The 24,111-nt window shown below is 44.2% G+C and overlaps 1 protein-coding gene across 1 annotated transcript; it reads left to right on the forward strand.

Annotated features, from left to right (window-relative positions):
* Window positions 1-614: 614 nt before the first annotated feature.
* On the forward strand, window positions 615-1,367 carry olig1 (oligodendrocyte transcription factor 1; the record flags this gene model as incomplete). The annotated part of the gene is made up of 1 exon (XM_079230966.1): window positions 615-1,367. One exon carries the CDS (start codon window positions 615-617, stop codon window positions 1,365-1,367), a length of 753 nt encoding a protein of 250 aa, XP_079087092.1.
* Window positions 1,368-24,111: the final 22,744 nt, after the last annotated feature.

Raw genomic sequence — 24,111 nt, forward strand, 5'->3', positions numbered from 1 at the left:
AATAATTGAGTGTTTACGTTGCTTCTTGCATGGGTTTCTCTTCAAAATACAGGATCAACATAATAATAATCCACTGCTCTTCTAATATTTTGCCTTTAATCCGGCTGGTGTTGTCACCACCGACCTGCTGTTCATCATTTAACTGTCAAACAGAATAAAAGTCACACGTGAATACGTGTCTTTCTAACGAGCACAGCCTGAGTCTGGGAGGAGTTGAGCTGTGTTGGGGGGGTGGGAGCGTTTAGCTCACTTTTCCACCGTGTGAGCTGTCATTCTCACCACACGCAGCTGTGGAAATGAGATAAAACTGAGCTGCCACTTTAGGAAAGCTCTCATTCACTCGGCTGTGCAGCCAGAAACCTCTGAGGCCAAAAGTAAAAAACGCTTGGAGACCTTTTCCATTGTGCTGGGTGGCAGCTGTCTTCTGCACGAAGAGGAGAGACCAACAGGTGGTGGAATGAAGTTTGGATTTTTTGCACTTTGTGGATTTTTTTTAAAAGCAGAAGGCAAGTATTTATGCTTTGGCTCTTTTGGGGTTGTCTCTCAATTTACTATCTTTTTCTGAAGAGAACACTGAGCTTCCACCCTGAAGACAGCACACCTCTGAACAGACTATGAATGTGATCAGGGCCCAGCAGCAGCCCCTGCCTCTCTGTGGCCCCGGGTCCGTCCAGGACTTACCCCACTGCCCTCCGGGCTTCAACCTGAGCTCCCGCCTCAACCCGGCGCCCGTGCTCGACCTCCAAGGCGGCCAGAGACCGATCAAGCCTCAGAGGGAGCTGAGCGCCGACGAGCAGCAGGAGCTCAGGAGGAAGATCAACAGCAGGGAGAGGAAGCGGATGCAGGACTTGAACATCGCCATGGACGCCCTGAGGGAGGTCATGGTGCCGTACGCCTCCTCGCCGTCATCCGCCTCCCCGCCTCCGTCCCACCAGCCCGGGACTCCTCCGGGCCGCCGGCTCTCCAAGATCTCCACCCTGGTTCTGGCCAGGAACTACATCCTCCTCCTGAGTTCGTCCCTACAGGAGATGCGGCGGCTGCTGGGGGAGGTGAGCGTCGGGATGGGGGTGAACGCGGGGCCGGTCCCCCGGCTGCTGCTCGCCGGAGGGTGGCCCCTCATATCCGGCCCCAGTCAGCTCCTCCTCACACAGGAGTCCCTCCTCACCACAGCAGCCTCCTCCTCTTCCTCCGCTCCATCGTCGTCTGCTGCCAAATGTCCCCTGCTGTCGCCGGGCCCCATGGAGGCCGCGCTGGCTCCTGTGCATTGGGGCTCTGCCGGGGCCCCAGGAGGGCCCCTGTGTCCCTGCGGGGTCTGCAGACTGCCGAGATTCAGCCACTCCACTCCGGCGCCGAGATTCTCAAAGTGACACGTTGACGTTTTGCGAAAAGACTTGATGACTGTTATGATCATTCCTTTTTATATGAATTGTTATTTTTCTAACATTTTTAACTTGTTTATAATATTTTAATGCAATAACTCACAATTACCCTTTGAGCTTTTTAAACCTAAAGGATCGACTCTGTATTTGGTAAGCCACTTATAAACATAACAATCCACATCGTATCAACTGACTGACTCTGGTTGGACGTGTGAGCTGTAATGAGTGTGTGTTTAGTGCGTTTGATTGCAGTTTTGTAGCTTGTTGGTTGAAAGATGGTCACAATTGCAGGGGCCCACAACTGGAGAGGGCCAGAATCAATAAATCTTGTGGAATAAAAAGTATAATATCATATTTAAGGGCAGTGAAAAGCCAATCTCACGTTCTTACTGCGAGCACTGGGGTCCTGCATGGACTCATCATCAGGTGTTTGTTTGATTTGATGTGACATCTTTCTGTTTCTGTCTCTCTGTCTGTGCTGCTGTCACTGGTTTAATTAAAGACGGCTGGCTTGTGTTATAAAAGTCAGACATCCTTCCTCTCAACAGGCAGACTCCTCCTTTCTCTGGAGAAAATACTCCAGCTTGTCCGTTGGTGAGCTTTGTGCGATCAATCTATTCTTCTCAAACAATTATGAAGACACAAAGTGACGTCACATCGCACATATTTGTTTTTCAGAGAGAAAACAGGGAACTACAGACATGTTCTTCTCCACCAACCCTGTCTCTTAGAAATGACGCTTAGATAAATACATTTTTCCATTTTCTGAACGTTGAAATGAAAAACTCCATCGCCGCTTGGACTACGTTCATAATGAGCGTTTAATGAATTGAATGAAGCTCCCGTGAAGATGTATTTACGGTGCGTGAATCCTTTGACTCCAGACTTGTGCATGTGATTAGGCAAACAGAAGTCCTTTGGTTAAGGTCAGTGAAAAATCATGGGTTTTTCATCAAATAATGAATAAACACGACATGTGTTCACCTTGACCTTTTACTGACGTATCCACATTTTGTGACCTGCCAGATATGGTAATAATATATATGATAATGTCCTCATTATGTCGTGATACAAATTGTATTCCAGGCGTGATTACACTCGATTAAACCCGAAAAATAGTTTTTTTGTGTATGTCTAAGTTTTTAAAGATGAAACCACTACACCCCTTTTTGATTGCCACTTTTTTTGGCAGTGACACTGTCCCTCATTTGTCTAAAGTAAAAATAATACAAATCTACTTTGACCCGTCTCTTTTCTCTGCTCTCTCTCTCTCTCGCTTCTGAAAAGCGACTCACTTGTAAAAATGGCGGCGAACCCGTCGCGTCCGTTGGGTCTCCGCCGTTGGCGCTGACGAGGCGCCGGGCGGAAAGGCCCCTCCCCTTCCACCCCTCTGTTGCCCTTCAAAATAGTGAAACAGTCCTCATCTCTTCGCCCCATTCATCACCCCAACAAGCAAAAGATCAAAACCCACCCATGTAATTACTGCTCCGCAGAAAGGAGGCCTTTTGATTATTACTCCCCTCTCTCTCCTTCCATCCTCAAATTCTCCATGTTCCTCTGTTGTGAGGGAGCCGGGACGGGTGATTCGGCGCTACTCATTACACTCACTCCACAATATGTTCAAACGCCCAGAAAATGTGTCTCGCTGAATGGGGGCTCGCTCCCGCCGCCCCTCTGGAAGAAAGCGGGCAGCCTCATTCTGGGCGAGAATAAGAGGCGCCGGCGGGAGGGAGGATATTCTCAGCCGCAGACCTGGCCTTTAGAGCGGCCTGCATGAATAATAATAATGAGAATAATCATAATCATAATGCTGATAAAATACTCAAAATAATTGCTACCCCGGAATAAGAGGATTACGGAGGGTGGATATGTGAATGGTGGCGCGTGAAAGGACGGGAATCTATTAGCATCGGGGAGGACAAAAGAGGAGCTGGATGCCATTAAGTGAGATTAAGCTAAATAAGGCTTGATTTTCTTACAAGGAACAAGGAGGAAGGAGATGAGGGTGGGAGTGAAGGAGGAGAGGAGGGAGGGGGAGGCTGATTCATAGATCAAAGTAAGATGGCCCAACTTCACGTCTTTCATTTACATATAGCTGCTTTATCTCCGGAGGGATTAGCTACCTTGCTATTTTCTCCGGGTCGCTCTCCATTCGGCCACCTTTTGCCCAACCAGCCATTTCCTCCTGCTCTCAGGACGGTTCGGTTTCTTCTTCTTTTTTTTTTTCTTTCTTGAGTTTGGCTCCTTAATTTCTCCCCCCTCTCGTTCTCTGCCCTTTCTCTCGGTTCCTCCAAGAGGCTCTCACTTTCTCGAGTTTGGTGGTTTCATTGTCGCGGCGACGCAGGGGTCTGGTCAGTCTTTGTGTTGGCACTTTAACTCATCTCCATTTCATCACTGTTGTTCAATGGGGCGAGGAGGGCTTGTGAGACAATGCACACACACACACACACATGCACGCACCAACGCACACACACCGTTCACTGCGGACGACTCAGCCCTGAATGCTTCGTATTCTCGTTAAAGGTACAGCGCATCCAAAACATGTGGCGGCCAGATGAAAGTCACACGGTGCAAAGGATGATCAAGAGTCACTAACAGGTGGGATTGTCCAATATGAAGTAATATTAAGTCGATGAATTACAAGCGTTGACCAGATTTCACACACAATCAGCTACATTTCACACTTATTTAACCTTAAACCTATTATTACGCATTCTGGTAGAATCAGTTATTGAAGGCAAGATTTTCCGGTTTGCTGTTTGTAAACATGACAGTCCAAGTAGAGCCCTTCTTCCCCGACGATTCGTCCCCCATATTTTTGTCTTTTTTTTCAGTTTTGTGCCATTTTTGTTGCTTGTTCTTGAATGCGTGCTCACAATCCCGTTTTTTTACAGAGGTCGACTTCCAGAAAACATCCCGAATAGGCAAAATAAGAGAATGCGGGCAGTGTGCAGTGTGTGTTTGTGTGTGTGTGTGTGTGTGTGTGTGTGTGTGTGTGTGTGTGTGTGTGTGTGTGTGTGTGTGTGTGTGTGTGTGTGTGTGTAAATGAGTGTGTTTGCCGGCCTGCTTGCCCTGAATTGCCTCTTGTGTAACGGACAAAGTACTTTGCATTGAATTGCAATGAAATGGCCATTCAAGCTGATTACCAGGCTATAACCGGCCACCTCAATAGTCAAACCAGCATTTTCAAATCCGTGCGCCTTCTTTACAGTAAAGCATGGCATACGAGACCGCAGGTTACCATAGCGACTGTACGCGCCGTAGCTGCTACGATTCAGCCAGCTAGCTACCACTGGTGACACTTAACATAACAATGGATTAAACTGGCTACAAAACAAACCCCTGCCTGTGGCGGACGGCCAGAGCCCAGCCTCCCAGTGAGAGACTGGGATCCAAAGGAAAAACATCCGTCACCGGAAGAAATTTAGCAAAAATTACGTTTGCTTTCATGCGACAAAACCATCGGTTGAAGGAACTATGACTCTAGTTTGTCAGGTTTTGTTATTATAGAGACACAGAGGGAGGAGATACTTTACCTCTTTAACTCAGGAGATCACTGCTCACTATATAAAGACAGCCAAGAAGCACACGGAGGGGAGGGAGAGGAGCACGAACAATTAGAAGTCACTTTTTCTGCAGATATCATACATTGCATTAGAATACGATGCCCAGGAGAGATGTCACGTCATTAAACCGGCAAACGTCTGCTCGGAAAACGTATATATGGTGAGAAATTGCTGGGGGTCAAAGAAGTGCTTTGATGCCTAAGTTGGAGGACTTGGAACTATGTCCATATTGAATTTGAATGTTTGTCTTTGTATTCAACATAAGCACAACCTGTGGTCCAGTTATACTCATACTGATTTGTTGCGTTTTGAAGAAGGAGAAGAAAGAAACTCGTTGCCGATGAACATAACTCGGATGTGTAGAATCAGCTAAGGTCAACGTTCCCGCCTGCAGTGGACAAACCATTCATGTGTTGAACGGTCAGATTTAAGTCCTTTCATGAACGCATTTCTGTGAATCATCAACTGTAAAGAAACAGTTTGTTCTTTGTTCTCCGTTCCAAACTGACCAACAAATATGTGCCAGCTGAAATCCTACGAACTCTAAAAAAAGAAAAGAACTGTTATATCTCAGTGGATTTCAGCCGTTGTTGTGCGTCTCCAAGCAGTCCCTTTATCCTCCGACATGTGTCTCTAATGTGGAGCGTACGCATTGTCTTCCACTGTCCCCTCTCCTGCAGCCTCTCATCTCAGAGTGTTGTTTGCCTCCGGCCTTTGTCGCGCGGTTTCATAGCACTTAACCAGTCAACGTGGGGAGTCCTTGGCTTAGGAAGTCCTGAGCCATAAATTTCATCTCCACAATGAGCGGAGCACAGGGGCTGGTCAGGACCCCCATTTACTTTTCTAACCCAGCTTTTATTCATTCCCTCCCTAAATAACATCAGGCCCTCCTGTGCTGTCCCACCCTGAAATTCCCGGTCCCCTCCGTCACCCCTTCTTTCTCATACCGAGCCGATACAACGGGGTTGCCGCTGAGCCCGCCGGCCCGCTCATTAAGCATCGTGTTCTCGCCCACCCGTTCCTGCCCTCTGTCCTATTCACGCCGCCGTCCTCATTACAACTTTACAGGCCACCATCAACCGTCACCTCATTACCCCGATCGGCCGGCAAAAAGACGCGCTGTGATGGTGTGTGGTCACAGGAGACACTTTGTCTTTGGGAAATCTGAAATCATCCCCAGGGCTTGGCCAAAGATGTGGTTCAGGGGCCGATTTCAGGCAGATTTATGAGTTGAAAGAGGATTTTTTTGACATAATAATCAGTGAAACACATTTAAATAATTGAAATCTAGCTCTGGTTTCACTCTCCTCCATCAGTGTTAGATGGATCGCAAGCATTTTTTTGTATATGTAAGTAAGAGCAAAAGTAAATTGCTCTAAAACATATGACAAGAGGAAACATTGATGGAGGAGAAGGATTTGGATTTTTAGGCAAACTCAAGACAAATTGCTTTTCTTTTCAAGGCGTGAATCTTTTCAGGATCCACGTTTTCGGGGATATTCAGGGTGGGATTACACAGGATGACCCAATGCTCTCCACAGACCCCCAGACCTGGTGTTGCAACGCCAACATGTCACTTTACGTGTCATCATACCAAATACGATCACATTTTCTCCCAAATGAAGGCAATATTTAGCCCTGTAACAAAATCCTGAATTTATTTTGTGGCCCCTGGTGCCGAGAGCCCCAAGAAGACCCCATTATCGATCATGTCTGCTCTTGTGATTCTCAGATATACGCTTTATTATTGCTAAATGATAATGGACGCGCGTTGATGTAAAATATCTGCACTGCATCGTCTGTGAGGTTATTTTGTCTGATTGCCCACTCATTTCCCAGCATGCAATGCAAAGAAGGAAGGATGTGTCAGACAACTGAAGGACTGATTACCTGTCTGCCACATTCGAACAAATTCTACTATAAAATATTAAATCTGAGATCCAAAGCCAAAATAGAACGTAAGAGAAGGACTTTTCTTTTTTCTTTTCTTTTTGTACCGGCTGTAAACCTGATGTTCTCCAAGCCAGTCTTGGATGTTGGGGATCAGTGCAAATAGTGCAGATGATATTTGAAATATGATATTGAAAGTTTATCCAATTATGTGCCAGAAAACATCTGCCACATAAAACATGTGACAGGTGTGTGCATGTTGTGTCCAAATCCAGTCTCTGGTCATAGCAACATAGAAACTTGATATATATATATATATATATATATATATATTACAGTTAGAAATTGAGTGAAAATGTGCTCATGGTCCCGGTTTAAATGTGTGTGTGCGAGTGTGTGTCGCTGTGGTAATGAACCCCCGGCCCTCAGTTTGCCCTCTGAACCCTCGGTGGCCTTGGAAGCAGGAATTCCAGTTAACACATCACAGATCAGTTCTCTTTTCTTCTGGTTTTGTGTTTTCTGTCGCCGCTCTCGCCAAACGTCGACTGGGTGTGTCGACGAGGCCTGACAGCCACCAGAGCTTCTCCCTCCTCCGCTTCCCTGTCCTCTTTCTTCCCTTCCTTTCTCCGGCTCCTGTGTTTGGGCTCCTCTTTCTTGCCTCCTTTTCTGCTTAATTGAGTTGTTTGGCAGGCGGGCTTGTCAGACAGCGCCGTCTATGTGGGGAGTCTGAGGGGCAGGGGGGCGCCCGCCATTGTGCACCCGGAGACGGGTTAGTTTTTCACCGTTACTGCCGCATGAGTGAACATGGCCCAGATTAGGACGAGGGGGAGGCGGAGGGAACATTTTAAAAACATCACGGGCCTGTTTGTATCAAATGTTCGATTATTTAGAAGAAAATCTGCGTCTTTTTTGTCAGATCTTGCTGAAAAGTTTGTATCGGCTCGTAAAAAACTACTTTTGTGCAAATATTCAACTCTAAATAAATACATGAACAGTTCAGTTTGTAACGATAATTTACAACTTCGATGACACATATTCCCCAATGTCATGGCGAGTATAAAACATTGTGACATATATTAAAGTTACAAATTCAATTAACGTTGCCATTTATTCAAAAACTTTAAATACAATAAGTGTGCATCAATCATGGGGCTTCGGGCCATTAAGAGACGAGAGAGTCTCCTCAGTTTTAAGTGTTCAGCAAACCCATAAATATCGTCTCCATACCAGAGTGGAGAGTGGTCTGAAGAAGGCAAACACTGAGTGTGTGTGGACTCATCAATCATCAGGACAGAGGAGAGGGACGGAGACGCCGGGGAGCATTTTCATTTTGCGGGTTTTTGTTTGTTTTTGTTGCATCGACGAGTATGTTAGTCATGTGATCCTGTAACCAGCTGTAGCTTCCAACTCTGAAAAATAGTCCTGCACTGATGATTTCAAATGTATTGATAAATTCCCAAAACCAACATAAGAGCTGTGTACAAAAGGCACAAAAACGATAATTATGTTATCTTACTCCTCGTTAGCATGAATGTAACACACACATAGAGCCAACACTGTTGCTAATTTCCTTAAATCATAGACAGTTATTACAATTATAAAATGTATTACAACTTCAACTAACCGTGTGCCTCTTTCGGGGAGTGCTAATAGCTTTTCGACATTAATCTGCGCACAATGCGACTTCCTTTTTAACTCTGCGAGCCGCCTTCAAAATAAAAGCATCTCATCTTGATACAGGAAACCAGATAAATGTAGCTTAAGGCAGGCAAAAAAACATGCAACAAAAACCACAAACTTGATTGACAAACAGTTTCTAAAGACAGAACACAAATTGGATTACTTACAAATCCTGTAGGGAGAAAATACAAAGTGATTTGATTTTTTCGCTGGATTATAATCCATTAAGGCCACATGTCATTTCTTAAAGTTACTGTAAGGAAGTTTTGAGTTCAGGAATGTCTCTATTTGACGTTCATGAGCAAACGAGACCATCAGCGAGAAGACAGGTTCTTTCTAAATTCTTAAAACTGCCCGTCATCGGTGCCACGCGGCTTCAGACTAAGTCAGTCCAGTGGGCCCTCCGGCAACGACCGCCTTTGCTTGCCTCCTCCTCCTCCTCCTCCTCTTTCTCCTCCTCCTCTTTCTCCTCCTCCTCCTCCTCCTCCTCCTCCTCCTCCTCTTCCTCCTCTTCCTCCTCCTCCTCCTCCAGAGCGGAGCGTCACCTGGCCGCTCCGCTGGGAGCCAACACACCGGTCACCACGCTGCTGGAGAACCAGCCCGTGTTGCTGGGCCCGCTGGTAGGAAGGGCGGCACGGGGAGAACCAGAACCAGGACTGAGAGGGGAAGACAGTTTGACCCTGCTGTCGTAAAATTAAAAGTTTCTTTCGAGGGACTCTGGTGCTTCTTTTTTACCACAGTAACCGCCAAAATGACCAGAAAATGAAAGTTCCTCATCGTAGCTTTAAATATTTAAACTATATACAGTAAGATGTGACACATTATATTATCTGTTTATGCTTTACAATTAACAACTCCATTACAAAGCACTTATTGGTAGTATTTAATAAAGGTATAAAAGCCCCTTAACAACACATTTTTTCTCTTGAATGTTTTTGTTAACAAGGCATCACTCATCATTACATTCATCTCCCTGTAAAGCCTGTGAGTTCTAGCGAGACGGTGAAGGGCCAAATTAACAACACTGCTTGTATTGTTGTGAATGTGTTATTATTCGTTCATCTTCTTGTGTGAACTGTTTATTTTGATTTTGTTTTTGACTGTAGAAGAAGCACAGTCTTTTCTCTTCCCTCAGGGTCCATGAACCTGTCCATCTGCTCACACACACACAAGACAGACAGCCAAGGGCAAAGGGGAGAGTCTTTGTTTGTGTGTGTGTGTGTGTGTGTGTGTGTGTGTGTGTGTGTGTGTGTGTGTGTGTGTGTGTGTGTGTGTGTGTGTGTTTTAAATATGAGGGTTTTGAAGGGTTGGGTGTGCAGTCAGTTTACACGGTACAAGGTCTGGACCAGAGCCACTACACTTCAGCTCCCTCCCAGAGGCTGCCCCACCTCTCCTTACTTTTAAATCACACACACACACACACACACACACACCCTCAGGACTGTTCTGACAGCTCCCCCCCACCCCCCCAAACACACACACACAGACACACTTGTGCCATCGCACAGCCGTTCTCTTTCTGCTGACCAGCAGAAACCCTGGACACCTCAACCCAAGGACAGTGTGTGTGTGTGTGTGTGTGTGTGTGTGTGTGTGTGTGTGTGTGTGTGTGTGTGTGTGTGTGTGTGTGTATAGAGGGGTTGCTGGGGGCCACAGCTCACTCCTCCTCTCCTCCAGCCTGCTGGAATGCCAAAACCAGCCGGCAGGGTCAAGGCAGGAGTCAAAACACTTCAGAGGAACGAGGAGAGGCCAAGCGGCGTCGTGCATTTTTTATCACACAGGTACATGATTTTGACCCGTTGAACAATAAACCCAAATGACTCCGCTTTGAAGCCTGGAAGCTCCGCCGTAAGTTAAAAGGTGGAGAACGTGTGTTGGCTGTGCTGCCTCAGAGGTCAGTAATGAGGGGGAACTCAACCTGGATGCACTTGAACAGCGATAAACAGGGCGTTCGTCTTATGACTGCTGGAGGTTAACAGAGTGTCCTCAGTGATGTGCAACGGCCACACCATTCTTCCTCAATCGTGATGCGCATATTACAACTTTGCAAGTATATTATTGAAAATAACACCCTCAACAGCATTATATTGCATCAGCTCTGCAAACCGAAGCTGATATGGAAGTAAAATATGGACCCATATTTCTTCATTTCTTTAATTGTCAGTCTAGAATACAATTTTCATTTAAACCTTTCTTTGACCAGGAAGTCGCAGTTAGATTACAGAGCTCTTTAACCGGAGAGACCCAACCAAAGTACAACATATTAAAGCTACTACGAGGAGCTTGCATTTTCTGTCAATTCTGCCAGTCCTTGTGGACACAGGTGGTAGTGTTTCATTATACTGGGTCTCCAGGTGGTGTTGGCTCCCAGCGGGGACCGGCGGAGGAGCCTCTACTGCCGAGCGCAGAGCTCTCCTCCTCCCATTGGAGCTCCCACTGCAGGTCGATGGCGGCAGCGAAGCCGGATCTGGGTCTGTCCACGGCGGGCTGGTTAGAAAGTATCCTTTTTATTAATCCCCTCGGGGAAATTCTTCTCTGCATTTGACCCATCCCTGGATGGGGAGCAGTGGGCAGCCCTGAGAGGCGGCCGGGTTGCTGCCGGAGTTGGAGGATCAGTACTGAGCTATCAGTATTTCATTGAGACTGTTTCATAACCAGTTAAAAGTTCCTTTATATTAACTATGAAATACAAAATATGCCACTTGCTAAACAAAAATTCACAATGAAAACAGAAGAACAGCTGTTCAACACCCTGACTTCATTATTCGGGATCAATATTTCAAATGTTAGATCTTCTGCAGATTATTCTATGCCCGATGTGCGTAGTAGGAACATTTTACGCAAACGTGTCAAAACCCAGGGTACATCCACAACCAACTCACCAGCATGCTCATCGAGTCACAAAGAAGACGCCCAAATTCATTTTAAACCGTGTGATCGGGCTGAAAAAAAATGTTTTGCAGTGGTATGAGAACGTGATTTATCCTACTTTTGCTTCTCAAACACATGTTGTTTTCAGGCTCCAAGCAGCAAAAAGAAAAGCATTGTACCATCAGACAGGTTGAACGTTTTCTGAAAGTTTCATGAAAAGGTTGGGCAACAAAACAACCTTTAGAGGTTCAAAGGTTTAAGGTTAGAACATATCACAAAATAAAAGATGCCTTGTGTTAAAATGAACGTTTGTTGGATTGAGTTTGCGTCAGCATGATATTTTGGACTATTATTCTGAACGTGTGAACTATACGCTTCAAGGCCACGACTAATGAGTCCTGAGGATCGCGGCGTGTTTGCGTTGATAAATGTGTGCGTGTTGTTGGGCAGCGTAGCCGCCACGCCGAGTCCTCTGTTGGGAAGGGCACGGTCCATTCCTCCTGTGTGCAGGTGTCATGGCTGGACCTCTTCATTTGCATACATTTGCATGCTGTCAAACGGAGCCGCCGCTGACAGCTTCCAGAGCCGACTGTCTTCCTGGACCCCGGCCCAATCCTGTCGGCATGGTTACACGGCACGGTTAAAGCGCGGTGCGGCGGGCTCGCGGCCAGGACCATCAGCCTCCCCGAGAGCTTCGGGGGAGACGTCTGTGAGCGGACAGACACCAACTCACGCCAACGACCTCCAAATGTCACCGAGCGAGGGCATGAAAAGTAGCAGCACATGTGTGTTGCTACGGAGACGCAGAACCACTTTGGGTCCTTTTTGACCGGATACAACCAGAACGTGAACTATTAAAAAAGTATTATTGTGTCTCGATTTTTTTTTATTTCCAAACATGGAGAGTAGTTATTAAAGAGTAGCTGCACAAATAAACATTTTTTTTAAATATATCTATAAACTAAAGTACATAAGATGTACTTTGATGAAACACATCAACGCTCGTGTTAATATTGACATTTCTTACCAAATTTATCACAATCGGCATTTCATGGCTGAAAATGGGTCACAAAGCCATCTGTTTTAAATCAGAAGCCAATTATGAGACGAGTCGACCGTTTGAGGCCATGGTTTTATCTCTCATTCCTCCAATTTATCGAAACCTCCGCCCCTTTGTTGCTAGTACGTTAGCCATGGAGCCCACACTGTTACTAACTGTCACTGATATACCAACAACAACAAAATCCTTACCCAAGATACCTTTGCATGTATAATATCTTGTCTTCTTCTGTAACCTGACCAATGTTTTCCACGGACACAAATAGTTTTCTGTGTGCAAAATAACGTCTTTGTTAAAACACCCGCGTTCTCCCCTGTGTCCACCCTTAAAAATAATAATAATAAACACTGAAGGTGAGTCCGTCGTCCAGCCTCCCTCTCTAAAACGAACTGCCCTTTACCCCCCTCCTCCCTCGTCCTTCTGTCTCCATCCATTCTGCTTTTGGCAGTTGCGCCGAGACCTTTCAGAACGACTTGTTTGGCCCCAGATTTCTGGACATTCGGCGCCAGGAGACACAGAAGCCAAAGAGTCAGAACGGGCTTTCTCCTCGGTTCCTGCGGCCTCTCATCCCGGCTCCTCGGCGGGTGTTTGTCATCCCCCGCTGAGCCAAACAGACGTGTGTTTACCAGTTTACTGTAGCTGGCCGGGGAGGCTTGTCGGTGTGCAGGCCAGCGCTTTGTCTCTCACACTGTGAAACACAACAGCAGTTAGACTTCTCCCTGACAGCATGCTAATCGTCTGATTTAACTCTCCCATGTTTAATCATGAGGGGAAACGAAGGGAGAGGGAGAGATATAGAGAGATAGAAAGAGATTATGATAATTGCTTCAAAGTTCTTTTGTGTTGGATCCCATCTGTACACTTTTAGAATGAGGTGTCACTTTCGACATGTCTGTTTCTTTTCTGTGCAAACAAACAGACAGAAGAATAGAAATGGTTGTTTTTTTTGCTCTTACGGTTTTTCTCTGAACCTTAAATGGGTGACCTTTATGTAAATCTGCCAGGAATTAAGAAATGAGGTATTTTTAACAAGCCGTTCAAGCTGCACTCAAACATATTTGCATGTCGACATATTGTTTTAATAATCACAATAATAAGTCAGATTTAGCTATTTCCAGTCGACTCAATGACACTCAAGAGAAAGCAGTCCTACAAGGTGACGATATAAAGGCCTCATTGGATCTGGCTGGTTGAGTAGCGAGGGAGATGTTTGTTATAGTCAAGACATTGAGCGGTGAAAACCAGTGAAGGTTGTGGAGATCTAGCGTGAGACGATCAGAAAATGCTCACAAGTAATCTTTGGTGTGAGGCCTTGTTGGAGTATTTCTAACAAAGCAAACTGCTTTGATGGCATTTTGTCTTTGTTGGATGGTCAACCTTTGACTACAAAAGGAAACACATGGAGAGAGAAAGGTGGACAACTTGCTAGGGATATTTGGCCAATTGAACCGTGTTGTAGCCTCGCGCAATGAAGCCGGGCTCGCAGTTCTAGCTCCAGTTCATTCCAAAAGGTGTTGGACCAGTCCATTTCTTCCACACCAAACTGGGAACATTGGGTATTGTCGCGTTGGAACGGGAAAGGGACAAACACACACTCTCACCACAAAGTCTAAAAGAGTATTGCAATAATGGGCACAGTGTAAACCACGTGGTTTTGCAACAATCTTCAAATCTGATATTGGTGTGATGTTCCAGTGTTAACATAACATGTTCAGATATGTTTGGTCATAAGTCACAACCTGTGCGATCAACCACTTCCCACCAACAACTCGTCCAATACCGAGACCCACGGCCATTCAAACCCACCCATGAGTTACAAACATAGTCACTTTACAGAACAAATGTACTCATTTTAACCCAAAAATCAAACTTTTCCTCCATTTTGTTGCCTAAACCTAACCAAAGGAATTAAAGCTACGTTGGAAGTTTATTTTGAAAAGACACGTATGCGTGTAACAAGTGGAAAATGACACACTCTACATGAGTCCAAAACTGACGCTTAATACTTTCTATGATTGATAGCACAAAAGTACTTAAAGGACAAAAAGTTAAAAATACTCAGTATGCAGAATGACCCGTGTCAGAATGACACAATGCAGTTCTTTATTGTAATGTAATAAAAACGCATGTCAAAAATAGAGTTTGGTTTAAAAGCGGGGGTCTTACATCTAGAATTAAAGGTCAGGTTCTGAGATAAATGATCTGTCGAGATGCCACGTCTTTTATGGGTTGACATGATTGTTTGGGAGTCCGAGTGAGTTCTGGTGCTCAGAACATGTGAGATTTACAGACACTACAGTGTGTCGGGCCGCCACAACAATCCGCTTTCTCTGCAACACAGACAATGGTGGGACTGTTCAACCACAGACGTACAAGTGTCCCGGCCATCTGTCTGCATAGCCCCACAGTACAAACATTGTGCTACACACACACACACACACACACACACACACACACACACACACACACACACACACACACACACACTGCTGCCAGCCCCCCAAAAACACACAGCCAGCCCACTGTCATACATGTGCTAACAGAAAAGAAATGCCCATACGACCCGCGTGATTTACATATCAAAAACTTAGTTTATTTGTCTTTAAATTAGGCTAAATTATTTTAACAATTATAAGGCTGATGTTTTTCCATTTGAGTAAACGTTAAGACAACCGGAATAATGTATGTAAAAATAATGTTGATGGTCAGTCAATTAGTTGTTTTGACTCATTTTGTCAAGAAAATTACAGTTTTTTAAATCTAAGGATCTCCGTTTTATATTATTATAATTTGAATATCTTTAGGTTTTGTACTTTAAAGGCAACATCTTGGTCACGCTTTCACAATGTCCAGATATCTTATAGACAAAAAAAAAGCTGGAAGACCCCAAAAATGACCAAACTGTGATGGAGAAGCAAGTGAAACGGACCAAGAGGATTAATGGTTTGAACAATGACGAAGTTGAACTAAAAGCACTGTCAGGGTTCATCCCTGTGCTCTCCCACTGACACACACTCACACACACACACACACACACACACACACATGCACACACACACAGGGCTTTACATTTAAAGAGACTATATATGGAGTAGAGACAAAGGGTGTTTGTGTGTGCATGCATGCGCGTACCAGCAGAATAAGATCGGGTCACCATACAGTCTCGGTGACAGTTAAGTATTGAAAGGCTGCAGCAGAAGAGAGATGCCTCTGTGTGTGTGTGTGTGTGTGTGTGTGTGTGTGTGTGTGTGTGTGTGTGTGTGTGTGTGTGTGTGTGTGTGTGTGTGTGTTTATTTTTAAATATTCAGAAAATGTTTTTTAATTGTTCTTAACAACCTAATGGTAGAAAAAACAGTCACCGTCAGATGGATGTAAAGTAACACAAACATGACTTAACCACAGCTCCATTGGTCCACAGGTACCTCTTTTAAAAATGTCCACCTTGTATTTTTGCAAGACCTGTGATTGGTCAGCTTGTGTTTTTCTCCTGCAAGCTTCTGTTGGAGGCGGAGACGGTTGAGTGTGACGCCAACGTAGAGGACGATGATACAGACTCGGTAGTCTTCTCCTTCTTCAGTAGCAAGCATCTAAAGCGAAGCTGCAAACCTTCCGCTGAATGAATGAAAATGAACATGTGATCTGCAATCGTCTCCAATTCAGCTATCATCATAGTTTACCTTGGTGTGATTCTAGTGCAATTTTTGCTCGCGACAGTTTGTAGGCTATTTTTTACAAGCATGCATATTGCTGAAAAATGAAACATTTTATCCATCAGGTTTGTTTTGCTGTGGATTCATTGTGTAAAACAGTACATCCATTCACTTAGAAAACTATTTGTTTACCGTAAATTGATTGCCGAGATGGACTGCTTGATGAGCTAGATTGACTAGAGTTTTCTGCACTACACCTCCTGTCTTGCTGCATTGGTTTCCAAGTTCTTCTAGTCTCAATTGATTTGCTGCTACGAAATAAGACAGCATCTGTATGTTGAAACAAACATTCTGCACAGCTGCAAACTGTAACCAAGACAGGACGCCAGGCGAAAGGCGGAATAAATTCTTTAATTAGAGGTGACATATGTATTTACAATTGTGAGAGAATCTTTGACTTTAGATTTTTAGACTTTTATTCATAATAAAATCTCTGCATACGTCGTACCGTGATGCCGTGTCAATGATGGTGTTAGTAGCTGAAGAAACCTCTTTAGAAAGGGAAACATTCTTCATGTCTTTATTGCGTTTTAAATGTTATTTTTAATAATTTGAAATGAAAGAAATGTTCTTCCGGTCATTTAGAATGATCCAGTTGTATAAGTGGGCGGGGCCTATGCCGGTTAGCCCCACCCACAGCATCGCGCCTGCTTGGAATTGATCACGACTCGTGTTAAATAAAAGGCGGCATCATATTTCTACCTCGCTGGCCAACTAGAGCGCGACTCAGGAGCATCGTGTCCAGTCCAAACAAACACTGTTGTGATACAGCTGTCGTCCACCAGGGGCAGCAGTGAGCGTGATGCTGCTGAGGAACACTCCGATCATTGAGAGAGGAAGAAGTCCTGCGCCATCTTTGATTTAGCGTGTGTTGTACTGATGTCGGTGGAAACGCGCACAAATATTCAATTAAAACGCTTAACACAAGCAGTCGACTATATAAGTGGGGGGGAAAGACATCTACATTTTACACCATACCTTTTGAGGCTTCTGTGGACATCCATTGAAGGTAATGCATGAATTCAAATTAGATTCTTCACAGAGAAACTGTCTTCACGCTGGTTTTGACTAGTGAACAGAGCCTGGTTTTGTGCGCGTGTGTTTTGTCCTTATTCACTGCGTCACACAAAGACAACACAGCCTGGGAGACGAAACACACACCTGCATCCAAAACCCACAGAGGAGACACTCATGTGACGGCCTGAATGGTGTCACTTCTTTCTTTCTGTCTCTTTCTTTGCTTTCTTTCTTCATTTCCGTCTTTCTATGAGCGACAGGCTGAGCACTATAATCTGTGTACCATCAGCATACTGTATACAGAGACGGCCCTGTGTTCAGTATGAGAGACAGTTGGCGTTACCCGTGTAAATCACAGTGAGTGCTGCCACAGTGAAGGAAGCAGAGACACATTCACTGTCTAGCAGATGGCTCGTGCGCGGCTGAGGCTGAAAACCTTCTATTCTCACACTCAGACGGCTCAAGGAGCTGCGACTGTTTCAATGCTTGTTTGTTTAGGGCAGGAATGACAGAAACACATTTTCATTTGGAACATTAAGTTAAGTTAGAAACTGGATAATGCATAAATATACTCGTTGGTAGCCTTAGCAAACTGCCTGCAGCTCAAAAAAAAAGTATTAAAGAATATAATTTGCATTTCTGAGACTATTTTTGACGAGACATACTGTTTCAATATTTAGTTTTCAGCTGCATGAATGTATATGGAATTGAATAATTTGCAGCTTCAACACTAACATATCTTATATATCTTATATATTATCTAAATAATCAGAAAGGAATTTGAATCTGCTCTAACATTGACCAAAACCAAGCAAGTTGGTATCAATCACCTTACAGAATGATCCATATGAATGTGACCTTCCATCTATGTGAAAAGTTTAGACACCTTCTGTAAGCTTGACCCTTTGCTAAGCCCCGCCCCCTGCTGCTACTCCGTCAAGCTGCCAGAGCCACCATGGAGCCACACTGTCACTAACCGCACTCACTGAATAAATAATATTGGTTTTTTTTAAACAAAGAATTGATTTCAGAGAGAAGCAGACCGAGATCCACCACCACATCGCCTGGCGGTCGAGATTGAAGACGGTGACATTTTAAGCAACAACACTGTTCCTGTAATGCCGGGGCAGCACCAAGTCTATACCTTCAGTACCTATATATCTCCTTCCAACCTCTCTGAGTAAGGAATATCTCTATTACACAACGTTTAACCATCACTAGCTCCAAAACCAAAAAAAAAGCCTTGAAAATGAAAACAATATGAAACCATAACATGAGAGTCTTTGGAGTTAGTTCTTGGACCGTGGTCAGTGCTCTCCCTCTCTCTCTCTCTCTCTCTCTCTCTCCAGGGTTCTGAAAGCTGCAGACACTCAGCTGCTCGCTGCTGCTGAGGAATGAATAAATCTCCTTTTACACCTTCAGAAGAGGGGAAACAACTGACTGCAGTTCACAGAGCGCTGTGAAGAGTGGCGCTGTGCTCTGTGTGAGCTCTCGCAAAGTGATGCTGGTCAAGGAGAAAAGCTGCAGATCCATTCAGTCACCGATATGAAGAATGTTTTGCGGCTGAGCTGAAATAGACGGTGTGTATAGTCTGAAGTACTGGGCCCACAAACTTTCAATCAGGAGGCCGGTGTTTGTGTCCCGGGTGAAATCAAAAGCAAACACTGAAATGTTTCAGATCACGTCGGCTACGTCAGAGGTTACATCACAAAGTTACGTAGCTCTTCTCACCCGTAAGGAGTTACGTAGCAAACGTAGTTCTTTTAACCCAAATCATGACGTGTTCTTTCCTTAAGGTCACCTAAGTTGTTTTGTCGTTAAATTGTTTCCTTAGTGGCAACACTTAATTCTCACATATTCCATGCCGCCACCACCACCTAATGTGCTGTTAAGAGGTTGTGGTAATTACCTTCCCAAGTACATCTGAAACTGCTCAAAAACAAAAACAACGTCAATGTCCTGCAACAACAGTACAGAGTGCCGTCATCGGGTTGAGATTTCACTTCGTCCACTACTTTGGTTTATGAACAAATACCCGCGAAACTAATTACATCCCTAATGGGCCTCGGCTGTAGCCTGATACTGCTCACTAAAGGTAGAATGCTGACATGCGAAACTAACATGGTGGCCGTCATAGCCTACCTGCTAAACCTTAGCATGTCAACGTTGTCATTGTGAGCATGCTAGCATGCAGACGTCAGCGTGTTTGGCCACAGTGGCTCTGCAGAAAGTAGAGTATTTACTTGCTCCCTGAGTTACTTCAGAACCACCTTATACGATGTGAATATTTTAACAACGTTTTCTGCTACTTAAGAAGCTAAATCAGTCAAACATATGGAACCAAAAAGCACGGCCCCCGATTCAGACAAACCTGGACCCTTACATCTAAGACGAAGTGAGGTTCATGTGTGTGATCACCTCAGCTTGTCAACGGCAGATCAGCGCTCGTTCCGTAAAAGACGGCACAAAACCACAGAGACCCGTGTCTGGATATTGTTTCCCAATTAGCCAGAACGACGGTGAACGACGGTCATTTCTGCAGAGACTGTTGCCAACATCTGAAACAACAGCCAGTGTATTTAGTAATTAGCCGCAGTGTGGCCCGATGGGGGAGGGAGTGTCCTGGCAGAGAGAGAAAACATCAGGGACGGACCTGGAGACGGAGCAGGGTAGAGACGACTAATTTCCCTCAGGAGGACTCAGATGCACACAGGAGCGCAAACGCATGAATACAAAATGTATACGCACATACAGACATATGCACACAGACTTGCATTCAGCCACACACGGACACAGAAACACACACACCACCTCTTTACATCTTTGATAAAACCTCAGGGGAGTTCAGGGTTGGAGCCAGTGTAGCTGCAAACTGAGTGTTGACCAGTGTGTTGTGCCGTGTATCTCTTGTCTAATGAGGAGGTGCCAGGGCCACCAGTTAATTTAGCAGAAGACAATCGCACCCTGACTCACACTGACATTTATAGGCAATTAGGACCTGTGTGTGTGTGTGTGTGTGTGTGTGTGTGTGTGTGTGTGTGTGTGTGTGTGTGTGTGTGTGTGTGTGTGTGTGTGTGTGTGTGTTAGCTCTGTCAACGATTTTTATCAAAACTGACAGAACAGCCCTGTAGCTAATTTTGTTTGCATACAGATAATGGGGAGCCAAAATTTTAATTGCATCATGACATTAAATTCAGCTGATTTTGTGTATTTTACGAGGCCTGTAAGCGGTATAAAGTATCCATGCGGGCAGTTTTACGCATCCACGGAAATGTGACCTTTTTGTCATGAAGTTGGCTTTTGTGTTGGGAAATAGTGTTTGACAAATTTAGTTATTTTCTATATTCTTATTTTTAAAGCATGTGTTTGATTACTTTGTGAATATGAAACCTGGATGGTTTAATTTGCTAAGGTAAGAACGTATGAGTGTCAAGTTGCTCCCTCCAAAAATCTGAAAAAATTGTAGACAGCCATTAAGATAATGAAAAAGATCTAGAAAAAGAATAATGTTTTTCCATGTTTTTATGAATAACATGTTCTCTAAATATGGCTATGAATGACATGAACCCCAAAATATTTAAAAAAATGAATTTGGAAGTCTGAGACAAAAACTAAAGAAAAACGATATATTGTAAAAAAAGATTTTGAAGACACTGAATAGAGTGAAATAAATCACTAATAGATAACCCCATGAAACATCTCCGTTGATTACTGGTATTGTTGAATGCTAACCTTTGGGAAATTTAGGAGACATCTACAGATACAAATAGACAAAATTGTAAAAATGTGTTTCATTTCCACTACTGGGAAAAATACAATACAATAAGTAAGTAAAATTGAAAATCTCAAAATCTCAAAATTTTGCAGTGGATGTGGCCGCCTGCTCCAAAGACCGTATAACCCCGAAAGCGACTTTAAATTCTTAGCCATCCTCCGATCAAAATTCACGTTCACAGAGACTCAATGACGTTTTGAGGGTGGGTTGTATCTTCAGCCCTCAGATGAACCCATAGAATCTCTTACAGCCAGTCAAAGGTCAGCACACAGTGCTGCGCGGTGGAGAAGCGATCGCCTGGAGGACCGTGTGTGATGTAATGCTGCTTGCATCACACTGTATCTCCCCCAGCTGATGACAGTCAGGCCTGTTTCCCCTGCCAGCACATCCCAGCTGCTATGAGGCAATGTAGTCTGCCAGGCACAATACGGCGTGTCAGCCCTCAACAATGGAGGACTTGTGCTCCCTGGATGGCATCATTGTCACAGTTTTTTTTTCTTCTTTTTCTTTTCTTTCTTTCTTTCGGGTTTCGGGAGGGACGGCTTTGTGAGTTGTTGTTGTTGTTTGTGGATGTTGTTTTAGATACATGTCTCTCTAGGTTAGCCAGTTATTAACCCTTGCATTGTTGGCGGGGAGACAAAGGATGCAGTGAGTGGTGATGGTCGTATGCAGACTGGATGTGGGTCATGGGGAGAAAAAGGGCTACGATAGTGCCGTGGGATCTATACTCTTAGGTTTTAAGGGCACCAAACCAGGTCAGACACGGTACGGCAAAAGCAGTGCTGGAGACTTGAGGTGTTCTCATTCCGTGGCTTTTGAAAGAAAGAAACGACTCAATCATCTCTCACAAGTGAGGAGTTCAATTCAAAATCAATAAAGCATAATGTTGCTCAATTTAGTTGGCACGTCTTGGTCAGTTACGACCAATAGCTCATGTTGGCTAACTCTGGAACGCATTAAATTTATATTTTTGTGTTATAACTTCGCTACATCTCAGCATTTCCAGTTATTGTTGCCACAATTGCCACGGTTCTGTACTTTAAAGCCACTACCAGGAACTTTAATTCTGTGATGATTTTGGCGGCCCCTGTGGACAAAAGCGCTGCTGTTTCCAAGTACCAGAGTGCCTTTAGAAAACCTCTCATTTTACAGCTGAGCTGGTCAATAGTGAGGCCTCATTGGAGTCTGAGCTGAAGGACTTTCTGGTGAATCTGCATGAGTTTATCTGACGCAGAGGCGTCAATGAAGAGTATTAAGCATAACTATATAGAAATAGCTTGGTGGTCTTGTTAACTTATGTAGTTCATATAGAAGCATCGCTATTGGATTGAGACTGCTTTATAACCAGTTTAAAGTTCCTCAAAGTAACTTGAAATCAGAAAAATGTGTTCCTGAAACTTGACTGGACTCCTCGTGGCCTAACTTTTCCTGTAAATAGTAATTTTTTTACAACCTGGATCACAATAAAAAACATTGTACCTAACAAAGTTAATTGCTGAGATCTCAAACATACGAACATCACTAAAAAGTTGTTAAATGTGGCGGAAGATGTCTGCAATCAGACAGTGAGACAAGTGTCATAACCACAAAAATAAGTCATCTTCATCTTTTTATACGAGCGAGGTTTGGTCACCAGTGACCGATTTGCAGTGGAAGGAACATGAATTGGTAGAAAAGGTTTTACTTAGCGGAGCAAAGATTGTTGACTTGCAGTGTCGCTTAATTATGGGTGGGTTAATACTCCTGAGTCCTTTGACAATTAAAATAATGAACCTCTTACCTATAAATAGGTGCTCTCTTAGTGACACTGGTGAATGCCTCGGGACTAAGTGTTCGCAGGGTCTCTTCTCCTAAAAGATTCATTAAAATTGGAGAAAGTAAGATTTTTGAGAATTATGAAATGTATTCATTTAAGTGCTGTGGCTCCATTACCAAGGACAGGGAGTTGGGTTGGCTGTGATCCATCCAGGAGCTTTCTCTGAAACAGTGAGAGAAAGACATGTTGTAAGCATAACAACTTTAGCTAGCCCCACTGGCTACACACACTTGCATGCATCTCCAACTCCGACATCTTTTCAAATCGTAATGCTGGGCTCTCGCGGCTCCTGTCAATCCGATGGTGTGGTTGCTAGCTAACGTTAAGTTAGCTAGCTAACGTTAGCCAACTAGTGCTGCAATGATTATAGCTAAGATGACTCAAATCAACAAAATCTCACAACTGTCAACACTTCCTCAACTCACTAACTCGCTAGCGATCTGTCTACTACACTAATTGTCTCATTTGATTTACAATAGCTAGCGAACGTTAGCCTAACATACACCATGTATAGCTACATTAGAAGATCATACACCTAAAGATAGATTTGATTTTGTAGCGAGTAACGAAGGTTTCCCAGGAAATGTATCGGAGTCAAAGTATCAGTTTTCTTTGCAAAATATTGTGAAGTAAAAGTGAAAGTCAACAGAAATATAAATAGTAAAGTAAAGTACAGATATCCAAAAAAACGACTTAAGTACAGTAACAAAGTATTTCTATTTCATTACTATACACCACTGCCAATATCTCTTCATTGGAATGAGAAAGTGTGTGTCATTTCTCCTGAATGGCTACCCTTTATATCCTACATTGTTTCCTCATAAAGGCCCGGGGTGGGTAATCGGGAGAGTTCCCGGTGGGCCGCTTCACGTCTAGGCCGGTCGAGAATTTTATTTGTTGACATTTGTCAAGTTAGTCCATCTTCTTTTAAAGTGGGCTACACATGTTCCGCATTCTGACACCGCAGCCTCTGCATGGGTTGTACCATGCGAGGATGTTCACCCCTCCCAAATAGAGTTGGTTCCGTCCGTAGCCCGTCTTTTCCAAAAAGTTCTCTCAGATAGGCTACCGATAGCTGGGCCGGCCCGACCGCAACGATACGCATCAGGGAGGATGGACGGGAGGAAGAGGGCAGGAGGGGCTGAAAAAGCCAGGCTGAAAAAAAGAAAGGCATTGGAGGAGGATGCTGCCAAATGTGCCAAGCTTACCGATTTATTTTCAAGAGGACAAACACAAGAGAGACAAAGGCCTAATGATTAGCAACGTAACTATTCGGCTAACGTTGTAGCCTTGATTAATATCCTTGTAGCGTTGTCAACCTAATCCCAAGCAAAATATTAAATTGAA

Source organism: Taurulus bubalis (assembly GCF_910589615.1).
Source record: "Taurulus bubalis genome assembly, chromosome: 15".
In the NCBI taxonomy this organism is placed as follows: Eukaryota; Metazoa; Chordata; class Actinopteri; order Perciformes; family Cottidae; genus Taurulus; species Taurulus bubalis.